Source organism: Notolepis coatsorum, assembly GCF_963971535.1.
Source record: "Notolepis coatsorum genome assembly, chromosome: 10".
Taxonomy (NCBI): Eukaryota; Metazoa; Chordata; class Actinopteri; order Aulopiformes; family Paralepididae; genus Notolepis; species Notolepis coatsorum.
The window spans coordinates 77,909,782-77,921,900 of record NC_140174.1 but is presented as its reverse complement, the minus strand read 5'-3'; the positions used below and the strand labels follow the sequence as shown (position 1 = coordinate 77,921,900).

General features: G+C 42.6%; 1 protein-coding gene across 1 annotated transcript in view; it reads left to right on the top strand.

The window, feature by feature from the left end:
- Positions 1–6,582: 6,582 nt before the first annotated feature.
- Positions 6,583–12,119, top strand: part of LOC311236030 (SH3 and cysteine-rich domain-containing protein 2-like) — a gene marked incomplete at both ends in the record, with an annotated part of 395,651 nt that continues 390,114 nt past the window's right edge. Inside the window, one exon of the mRNA XM_084323611.1 lies at positions 6,583–6,669. Within this exon, the coding sequence (XP_084179737.1) occupies positions 6,583–6,669 (87 nt within the window). The remainder of the gene's footprint in view (positions 6,670–12,119) is intronic.

Below are 12,119 nucleotides of genomic sequence, written 5' to 3'. Positions count from 1 at the left end.
TATAGGGGGTACTACACTGTACTACACTGTTTGTAGCCTGTGTGTAGTTCTGTTCAGTTCAATAACATCATTATTATTATTATTATTATTCAGTTATCAGGCATGTGTTTAGGTTGTCTATTACTAATGGTTTAATTAGGTATTGTGTTTGCAAATATCTGTTTAAAAAAAAAGTATGGCATTTTACAATACAGAACTTTAAAGGCGTTTTCCAAAAAGAAAATTGAGTTTTTCCTCATACTCTGAGCCAGAAATCTCCACTTCAGTAGCACTCACATACACCAAACCTTCCAGTTCTATTCATATCTATGTTCTGAAGGTATTTACAGAATGGTTTGTTGATATCCCATTCATACCCTGATTTATATCACATTCTATTCCTAAAAACATGGTGAAATATGGAATTTTACCATAAAAATTGACTGAATGGAGTATTTTCTGATTTCTGGAGTGATAAAAAGAGATATCCAAAATCCCCTCTGGAATAACCTTTGGCTCTAATATGTCAACAAAATGAAACTATAATTTTGAAAATGGCTTTATCCAATGTTCAGATTTCTGTCCTGGAATTATATGCAAATTAGTGCATATTTAAGTAGATCATGCCTCATTTGCATATTTAAACATACAATTTCAGAAAACTTGTAATACAAAAAAGTCTTGTCTTAATATAAGTAATCAACTGGGGAAGTTTCATTGTGATATCTATTAGTTAAATTTTTTACCCTATTCACCTGTAGTGTCTCACCTTAATAGAAGGGGTTGTAACCATGAACAACTTATTTTGCAACGGGAATGTGTATGGATTCATCGGCTCAAATCAAATTCATGTGATACTGTGATGATATCTACCTGTCAATCTAGCCCTGCTAATTACTGATCATGACGTCAACCTAGCCTGTTTGCTGATTGCCGATTGTTCCCACCTGTATGTTGTCAAGTAAAGCCTAGTTAAGCTTTGTTTGTCACAACTATCATTGCACACTGATGAAGGCCGGATGGCTGAAAACGTTTTGTGCGTTATACAACTTGTGCATATAAAAATAAAAACAACCATTTTCCTCAAGTGCGGTCCCTACTCCATTTTTCGTAATCATCACTAGAGTCTTCATCATCATCACACCGCTAGTCATACAAGTACAACACTTTTCACAATTTACGTGGTGATGTAGGGAGTATTCTAACACACACACACGCACGCACGCACACGCACACGCAGCGGCACACACATTGATGGGAGGCCGGACTCTGAGTACCTAATGTCTTGGGGTAGTGAGTTCCAGAGCCTTGGGGCTGCCCTGGAGAAGAGCTCTGTCCCTCAAAACTGGAGAGGTTGGAGTTGGAGGGGGTGGAGAGAAGGTGGGCTGAGGTGGACTGCAATGGTTGGTAGAGAGAGAGGATGTCAGTGAGAATGCAGCTGGTGACAAGCAGAGAAACAGTGAGAATACCTTCTGATCAGATTTGTTGTGTATTTATGACAGAGAATTAGCACAACTACCAGTTGTTGGCTACCACTCAAGAACGTCATTTAATCTGAGTCGGGGGAAATTGCAGTAGCTGTTAGCACCCTGTCAGGCTTCAAATCAGTTAGGATCGTTTCTGGCAACTGCCACTCAAAACTGGGTCACATTGTACAGAGCTACCTCTGGAGAAAACCAGCTCACTCAACTTTGCTCACATATCGCTTATAATATTCCCACCACAATGCACTGCAGATAATCTACTTTTGGCGACACTTCAAAGGCTCAGTGACCCAAACGTAAACAAATGGATAGCCCCACCACCAAAAAAGATACAAATAGCAACAAGGATGTGTTTTCATTCTCTAGTTGATGGAATGAGCTCTTGATAAAATGACTATAACACTAGACAACAGATAAATATGACTAAGATCTTGATACATGGATTAACACTAGACAACAGATAAATATGACTGAGCTCTCGATACATGGATTAACACTAGACAACAGGTACAGTACATATGACTGAGCTCTTGATACAATTACTATAACAGTAGACAACAGGTAAATATGACTGAGCTCTTGATACAAGGACTAACACTAGACATCAGGTACATCTGAGTGTTTAATTGTATTTATTGTATTTTGTGACTGTAAAGGTTTTGTTGGCTAACCTTCTTACTGTCTATACTACTATTATGTTACTATGTCTAATAAGTGGCCTAGGTAGAGTGAGGGCATGACACAGAAAGCCTACCTGTGTACGGAAGATCATAATTCGAAATAGTTATTGAAATGGCATGTATCTCGACATCTCCAAATCCAGGATCAGTTTAGCCTATAACTGCTAATTTTACAAACTCTTGTGGGTGAATAATAAATGTTATTCTAATATATGTAATAAAAATGTGTTTAAAAATAAATAATAATAAACTAGAATAAACCAATTATCCATACATGATGCCTCCTTACCCACCTTGTAAACAGCCCTTGTTGTATTCATTGAGATGCTGAATGAACAGAAGTGCATTTACAACATATTGAGCTGGTGCACAAATGTTATAGATAAACAAGAGGACCAATTAAGGTAGTGACCTCAGGAAAATGCTCATTCTTTTAGGTATTTTTGTGTCCGGCCCGCAAAATCAACTGTATTTTTCATTTCGGCCACCTTGGTAATTGAGTTTGACACCCCTGGTTTAAAGAAATTGACAAATGATCCTTAAGTTTCCTACGGTGGGATAAGAAGCCTAGAATCAATGGTAAAAAGTTGCAAGATCCCCACTGTCATGACAACAAAGATAGGAATCAATATGCAGTATGTAGTTGGGGGTAGCTGGAGGAGAGATTCATATCAGAATACAACTAATCGATTTCTATAACATCGTTATGGTACCATCCCAGATATAATGCAAAAATACACAACCCGCTAATTGATTTTTCTTGTGATGTTGCAAAGGCAGCACACAAATGACGGTGTGTCCCTACCGTCTTGTCCATTATGGAACAATCTACTGTTAACCTCAGGCAGTATAACACTGGCGAAGAGCATTTGGCAACAACAGAATATCACTCAGGTAGGACAGCTAATAAGGGACAGAGATATTGTACCGTTCTATGAGCTGAAGATGCAGTTTGGCCTGAATGATTCTGTATTTCTACAACACTTACAGCTGAGATGTATCTTTTAAAAATGTCACGTCTAAGGGAATCATATTGGGATCTAAAAGTATCCTTGATGGCAAACCGGGGGATGCTGCTGTTGGGAGAGGAGCTGTCTCAGCTATATAAGTTATCCTTTCCAGACAGCACCATCCCCACCAAGTCACAATGAGAACGAGACGTTGGTTCACAGCCCTCACTGTGGACCAACCGGGCTCAATACTGAAGCATTCAATATCTGTGTCTAACTGTGTGAGATATACAATTATCCAAATGAAGATCATACACCAGGCTTATATTACACCACATAGGGATTATATATTACACCACATAGGGCTTATATTACACCACATAGGGTTTATATATTACACCACATAGGGATTATATATTACACCACATAGGGCTTATATATTACACCACATAGGGCTTATATTAGACCACATAGGGATTATATTACACCACATAGGGTTTATATATTACACCACATAGGGCTTATATTACACCACATAGGGTTTATATATTACACCACATAGGGCTTATATTACACCACATAACGCTTATATTACACCACATAGGGTTTATATATTACACCACATAGGGCTTATATTACACCACATAGGGATTATATCACACCACATAGGGTTTATATATTACACCACATAGGGATTATATTACACCACATAGGGTTTATATTACACCACATAGGGCTTATATATTACACCACATAGGGCTTATATCACACCACATAGGGCTTATATTACACCACATATAGGTTAAAGAAAATGGACACAAATGTTTCTGAGTTGGCATGGCTGTGATAGTATTTGTACACTCATGCACTTACTGTGGTCCTGTCCAATGGTAAAAAGACCCTGGACCGAAGTAACTGATGTTTTACAAGAGATAATGAATGTTCATATTCCTAAATGTCCTGTTGTATCCATACTGGGAAATAGAGTGGAAAACATACGTTCAAGAACTACACAATGTATTGTTGCACTAGCCTTTCTCTCTGTAAAGAGGACAATACTTATGAACTGGAGAACCCGTAAACCTGCCCGCTATTAATACGTTTAACTGGCTTAATGACTTCTTGGAATTACTATCGATGAAGCATGCAGCCACAGCCCTTAAAGGAACACGCCAACATTATGGAAAACGTGCTTACTGTCTTCTCTAGAGTCAGACAAGAAGATAGAAGCCAATGTCCTCTCTGTGCGGATATGGACCACTAGCCTAGCTTAAACTGGGAGAGGTGTTTTGGGCCAACAGCTAAGCTAGCTGGTCTGTATCCACTTCCATTCATTGTGCGAAGCTAGGCTAGCTTGCAGCCGGATAGCTTTCTACTGAACGCACAGAGAGGAAATTGGTATCTATCTTCTTTGTCTGACTCTGGAGAAGATGGTAAGCGCATTCCCCATAATGTTGGCGTATTCCCAGAATATGATAATGGGCTAGGTGCCCCATGGCCGTTCATTAGATAATTCATGAATACCAGAGAAATAACCTGACTCAGAATTATGTATACACGTGCAACATGATTGTGAGTAGGACCTGAAACGATGTAAGGCATATCCTATGGAACTGCTTGGTGTGATGATGTTGGCCGGGGCAGATTAGTGGTGGCTGGGGAACTGCCGTGGCACTATCTTCCCCAATGTTGTCCTGTAGCAGCCCCCCCCCCCCCCCCCCCCCACCCCCCCCCCTGGCTCCCCTCTGGACATCTGGCAGTGCTGCAGTCCTCAAATTATATATACTGTATGTATATATATATATACAAATATAAATAAATAGAAAAATTAGGCTAGCTTTAAGTAAAATTTTTTTTTTTTTTAATACATTTTATATCTCGAGCTCAAACTCTTCCATGTGAATATACCACATATTGATATCATAAATCCCGGATTTGGGCTTTAAACTACAGCTCTATTTTCCCGTAATGATCATAATCTAATTCAGTGTTAGTGGTAGTTGAGGAGGTGTGTGTAAATGCAGAGGGGAGATAGGAATTTGGCAATTGGACTGATGGATACATTCTATTTTATATGCCCAGAAATAGAAGTGGGCAGGCTATAGGCTACTTCATACTGTATATATTACCCATAGCTATATAACAGGTTAACAATTTTGCAATTTTACAGCATTTCTGCATCACTAGACAGACTGCTGTGCTGACAGGGATGTGGGCGGGGGGAGGGGTGGGGATGGTACTGTAGTTGACATCAGAGATATACGACACAGATACAGATTCGAAAACCAGCCACAACTAGTTTGTTTGGAAGTATTCACTGAAAATTATTAACTCTGTACCAAAGGGACAACTTTGAAGCACATCCTCGGACAACATGGTTTACAGATTCGTTGTGTAATATTGTTTTGTTTTTTTATTATTATTATTATTATTATTATTATTATTATTATTATTATTATTATTATTATTATTATTATTATTATTATTATTATTATTATTATTATTATTATTATTATTATTATTATTATTATTATTATGCGCGAGTACCAATGCCATTGCTTGTTTTCTTTTTCTCCTCGTTGTTGTTGTAATTATTTGCTTCTATAGGCGCTTAGGTCTTGAAATGCATATCAATACTTACAGCTCGAAGAGAGGGATATGTGTCGAAGAGAGGGATACAGTATGTTTGCTCGTACATTTAGGTGGTTCTATTTATCTTTAGGAAAAGAGTTGCGAGGACTCTGTGGTGCTGACAACAGTTTCAGGACCCATACAGTGGACAGCGACCCGTGTTGAACTACATCATTGGTGAGGCCCGCTGCGCTGCGTGTGTGTGTCTGACATCGCGCTGGGTCTTTTGGGATAGAGACGCACCTGCGCCCTTTTGTACCACCCACCCCGGTGCCGGCCCGTCACCATCTCTTCAGCCACTAACCGACAAGCTACTACACGCGGTATTAGCATATTGTAAACCGTGTGGGCCAATCAGGCCGAGTCGAGCTCTTCTCTCGGCTAAATCAAAGTTTGTGTAAAAGCGCGTGTCTAGCGGAGAGGAGAGGGATCGAACTGTGAGCATCCGAGTCTGGAGCGCAGCGGATAGACTGACAGCATACTACTAGTGTCTGTTATTCATTTAGCCTAGTACCGGATAGGCTACTTTGAATGTCATACTGTTTTGTATAATATCAACCGGCTGACAGGGCTAACTAAACGTGAAGTAATGTCCTAGAAGTGAATGGGATTGGAGCACCTTTGCGACGGAATTGCGTTGCAAAAATTGGAATACAAGGCTTGGCACTAAACGCACATAGACTGTAACGTTTTTATTGTCCACGATTTTTTATTAATTTTTTTTTACTAAAACATGTAATAATAATTTTCCGCACCCCCATCCTCATCATTTTCACCTCGCTTTGGACATATCAAACAGTTTTAGCTCAAGCAGCAATTTGACACCAGCAGATAGAAATATAGATTTTCTCATCCAGAATGACGGAAATCAGCGAAAAGGAGAATGAGCCACAAAGTCGGGACCTCCCACGACAGCCTACGGTACCGGCTCTGCCCGAATCCAAGGTAAGATAACTGGCTAATAGCCTACCGCTTTGCTCCATTAAAGTTATTCGAGCTGAATACATTCACAACACGCTCCCCCCCCCCTAAAAGCCTTGGCGACTATCATATTTAGTCTAATAAAGGATTTGCACATCCCGTGTTTTTTTTTTTTTTTTTTAAGGAGAGGGATTGAACATGCGACATGTGGAAGTATTGGGTCTATTATGCAAGCTCAGCTGATTCCTAACGCCTGCCAGTTTATTATTAGGTGTATCCAAACCTGGCCGTTGTGTTTCTAATCCTGTGTTGGTGACATCAGGTCAGTCATCAAGGTACAGTAACATTAGGTAACAGCCCTAAGCCTTTGTAGTGGTTGTAAATAGTCTGAGATCCCTGGGGCTGTGATTCCGTGCAGCTCAGTGTAGGCTAGTGCATGAGTAGAGTAGTGCATGAGTAGAGTAGTGCATGAGTAGAGTAGTGCATGAGTAGAGTAGATCATGACAGTAGGCTAGTGCACGAGTAGAGTAGGGCATGAGTAGAGTAGTGCATGAGTAGAGTAGTGCATGAGTAGAGTAGTGCATGAGTAGAGTAGTGCATGAGTAGAGTAGGGCATGAGTAGAGTAGTGCATGAGTAGAGTAGTGCATGAGTTGAGTAGAGTAGTGCATGAGTAGAGTAGTGCATGAGTAGAGTAGTAGAGTAGTGCATGAGTAGAGTAGTGCATGAGTAGAGTAGTGCATGGCAGTAGAGTAGTGCATGAGTAGAGTAGTGCATGCGTAGACTAGTGCATGAGTAGAGTAGTGCATGAGTAGAGTAGGGCATGACAGTAGAGTACATAGTGCATGAGTAGAGTAGGGCATGAGTAGAGTAGTGCATGAGTAGAGTAGTACATGACAGTAGAGTACATAGTGCATGAGTAGAGTAGTGCATGAGTAGAGTAGTGCATGAGTAGAGTAGTGCATGGCAGTAGAGTACATAGTGCATGAGTAGAGTAGTGCATGAGTAGAGTAGTGCACGAGTAGAGTAGTGCATGAGTAGAGTAGTGCATGAGTAGAGTAGTGCATGAGTAGAGTAGTGCATGAGTAGAGTAGTGAATAAGTAGAGTAGTGCATGCAGACATAGTGCACAAGTAGAGTAGTGCATGAGTAGAGTAGTGCATGAGAGAGTACATAGTGCACAAGTAGAATACATAGTGCACGAGTAGAGTACATAGTGCACGAGTAGAGTACATAGTGCACAAGTAGAATACATAGTGCACGAGTAGAGTACATAGTGCACAAGTAGAGTACATAGTGCACAAGTAGAATACATAGTGCACAAGTAGAATACATAGTGCACGAGTAGAGTACATGATGCACAAGTAGAATACATAGTGCACGAGTAGAGTACATAGTGCACAAGTAGAATACATAGTGCACGAGTAGAGTACATAGTGCACAAGTAGAATACATAGTGCACGAGTAGAGTACATAGTGCACAAGTAGAATACCTAGTGCACGAGTAGAGTACATAGTGCACAAGTAGAATACATAGTGCACAAATAGAATACATAGTGCACGAGTAGAATACATAGTGCACAAATAGAATACATAGTGCACGAGTAGAGTACATAGTGCATGAGTAGAGTAGTGCATGACAGTAGAGTACATAGTGCATGAGTAGAGTAGTGCATGACAGTAGAACATGCCAGTAAGGCAGGTAGAACATGACAGTAGAACATGACCGTAGAACATGACAGTAGGGCAGGTAGAACATGACAGTAGAACATGACCGTAGAACATGACAGTAGGGCAGGTAGAACATGACAGTAGGGCAGGTAGAACATGACAGTAGAACATGACAGTAGGGCAGGTAGAACATGACCGTAGAACATGACAGTAGGGCAGGTAGAACATGACAGTAGGGCAGGTAGAACATGACAGTAGAACATGACAGTAGGGCAGGTAGAACATGACAGTAGAACATGACAGTAGGGCAGGTAGAACGTGACAGTAGGGCAGGTAGAATATGACAGTAGGGCAGGTAGAACGTAACAGTAGGGCAGGTAGAACATGACAGTAGGGCAGGTAGAACGTGACAGTAGGGCAGGTAGAACGTGACAGTAGGGCAGGTAGAACATGACAGTAGGGCAGGTAGAACGTGACAGTAGGGCAGGTAGAACGTGACAGTAGGGCAGGTAGAACGTGACAGTAGGGCAGGTAGAACATGACAGTAGAACATGACAGTAGAACATGACAGTAAGGCAGGTAGAACATGACAGTAGAACATGACCGTAGAACATGACTGTAGGGCAGGTAGAACATGACAGTAGAACATGATTGTAGAACATGACAGTAGGGCAGGTAGAACATGACAGTAGGGCAGGTAGAACATGACAGTAGAACATGACAGTAGGGCAGGTAGAACATGACAGTAGAACATGACAGTAAGGCAGGTAGAACATGACAGTAGGGCAGGTAGAACATGACAGTAGAACATGACAGTAGGGCAGGTAGAACATGACAGTAGAACGTGACAGCAGGGCAGGTAGAACGTGACAGTAGGGCAGGTAGAATATGACAGTAGGGCAGGTAGAACGTGACAGTAGGGCAGGTAGAACATGACAGTAGGGCAGGTAGAACGTGACAGTAGGGCAGGTAGAACATGACAGTAGGGCAGGTAGAACATGACAGTAGGACATGACAGTAGGGCAGGTAGAACATGACAGTAGAACATGACAGTAGGGCAGGTAGAACATGACAGTAGGGCAGGTAGAACATGACAGTAGAACGTGACAGTAGGGCAGGTAGAACATGACAGTAGAACATGACAGTAGGGCAGGTAGAATATGACAGTAAGGCAGGTAGAACATGACAGTAGAACATGACAGTAGGGCAGGTAGAACATGACAGTAAGGCAGGTAGAACATGACAGTAGAACATGACAGTAGAACATGACAGTAGGGCAGGTAGAACATGACAGTAAGGCAGGTAGAACATGACAGTAGGGCAGGTAGAACGTGACAGTAGGGCAGGTAGAACATGACAGTAGAGCAGGTATAACGTGACAGTAGAACATGACAGTAGAGCAGGTAGAACGTGACAGTAGAACATGACAGTAACGCAGGTAGAACATGACAGTAGAACATGACAGTAGAGCAGGTAGAACGTGACAGTAGGGCAGGTAGAATATGACAGTAAGGCAGGTAGAACATGACAGTAGAGCAGGTAGAACGTGACAGTAGGGCAGGTAGAATATGACAGTAAGGCAGGTAGAACATGACAGTAAGGCAGGTAGAACATGACAGTAGAGCAGGTAGAATGTGACAGTAGGGCAGGTAGAACATGACAGTAAGGCAGGTATAATGTGACAGTAGGGCAGGTAGAACATGACAGTAGAGCAGGAACATGACACTAGGGCAGGTAGAACATGACACTAAGGCAGGTAGAACGTGACAGTAGGGCAGGTAGAACATGACACTAAGGCAGGTAGCACGTGACAGTAGGGCAGGTAGAACATGACAGTAGGGCAGGTAGAACATGACAGTAGGGCAGGTAGAACATGACAGTAAGGCAGGTAGAAAATGAAAGTAGGGCAGGTAGAACATGACAGTAGAACATGACAGTAGGGCAGGTAGAACATGACAGTAGGGCAGGTAGAACATGACAGTAGGGCAGGTAGAACGTGACAGTAGGGCAGGTAGAACATGACAGTAGAACGTGACAGTAGGGCAGGTAGAACATGACGGTAGAACATGACAGTAGAGCAGGTAGAACGTGACAGTATAACATGACAGTAGGGCAGGTAGAACATGACAGTAGAATGTGACAGTAGGGCAGGTAGAACATGACAGTAGGGCAGGTAGAACATGACAGTAGAACATGACAGTAGGGCAGGTAGAACATGACAGTAGAACATCAAAGTAGGGCAGGTAGAACATGACAGTAAGGCAGGTAGAACATAACAGTAGGGCAGGTAGAACATGACAGTAGGGCAGGTAGAACATGACACTAAGGCAGGTAGAATGTGACAGTAAGGCAGGTAGAACATGACAGTAGGGCAGGTAGAACATGACAGTAGAGCAGGTAGAACATGACAGTAGGGCAGGTAGAACGTGACAGTAGGGGAGGGACATGACAGTAGGGCAGGTAGAACATGACACTAAGGCAGGTAGAACGTGACAGTAGGGCAGGTAGAACATGACAGTAGGGCAGGTAGAACATGACACTAAGGCAGGTAGAACGTGACAGTAGGGCAGGTAGAACATGACAGTAGGGCAGGTAGAACATGACACTAAGGCAGGTAGAACGTGACAGTAGGGCAGGTATACATGACAGTAGAACATGACAGTAGGGCAGGTATACATGACAGTAGAACATGACAGTAGGGCAGGTTTAGCATGGCACCAATACTGCCAGGATCAGGAGTTTGATTCCCACTGCGACTTAAATTGTACTTTGGATAAAAGCAACACAGCAAATGACATGTTAGATTGGACAGAAGTGTGTGTGTGTGTGTGTGTGTGTGTGTGTGTGTGTGTGTGTGTGTGTGTGTGTGTGTGTGCGTGCGTGCGTGCGTGCGTGTGTGTGTGACAACGCCATTTACAATGTTAACGTCTCTTGCCTGTAAATCATGTGGACATGAATCATTCAAGTGTGTATGTGTGCACCCATAGTTCCATACCGGTACAAACAGTGTGTGTGTGTGTGTGTGTGTGTGTGTGTGTGTGTGTGTGTGTGTGTGTGTGTGTGTGTGTGTGTGTGTGTGTGTGTGTGTGTGTGTGTGTGTGTGTGTGTGTGTGTGTGTGTGTGTGTGTGTGTGTGTGTGTGTGTGTGTGTGTGTGTGTGTGTGTGTGTGTGTGTGTGTGTGTGTGTGTGTGTGTGTGTGTGTGTGTGTGTGTGTGTGTGTGTGTGTGTGTGTGTGTGTGTGTGTGTGTGTGTGTGTGTGTGTGTGTGTGTGTGTGTGTGTGTGTGTGTGTGTGTGTGTGTGTGTGTGTGTGTGTGTGTGTGTGTGTGTGTGTGTGTGTGTGTGTGTGTGTGTGTGTGTGTGTGTGTGTGTGTGTGTGTGTGTGTGTGTGTGTGAGTGTGTGCGTGCGTGTGCGTGTGTGTGTGTGTGTGCGAGAGAGGGAGAGCGCCAGAGAGAGAGAGAGAGAGAGAGAGAGAGAGAGAGAGAGAGGGAGAGAGAGAGAGAGAGAGAGAGAGAGAGAGAGAGAGAGAGAGAGAGAGAGAGAGAGAGAGAGAGAGAATATATTATTGCGACAGACTGTGAGTCAAGGGCTGGACCTTGGGTCTAGACCCCCCCCCCCCCCCCCACCCCCAGGGAGGGGCTGTGGTCCTTGGGCACCTGGCTGTCATGCTCCTCTCCTCCTCTCTCTAGGAAAACTCATACAGTATGTGGCCATCTATTATTAGATGCTATTTAGAATAATATGACTTGGTTATAGTCTATTTGCCAACACAATGAACCCGGACATTTTGGAACCACCAAACTTTTA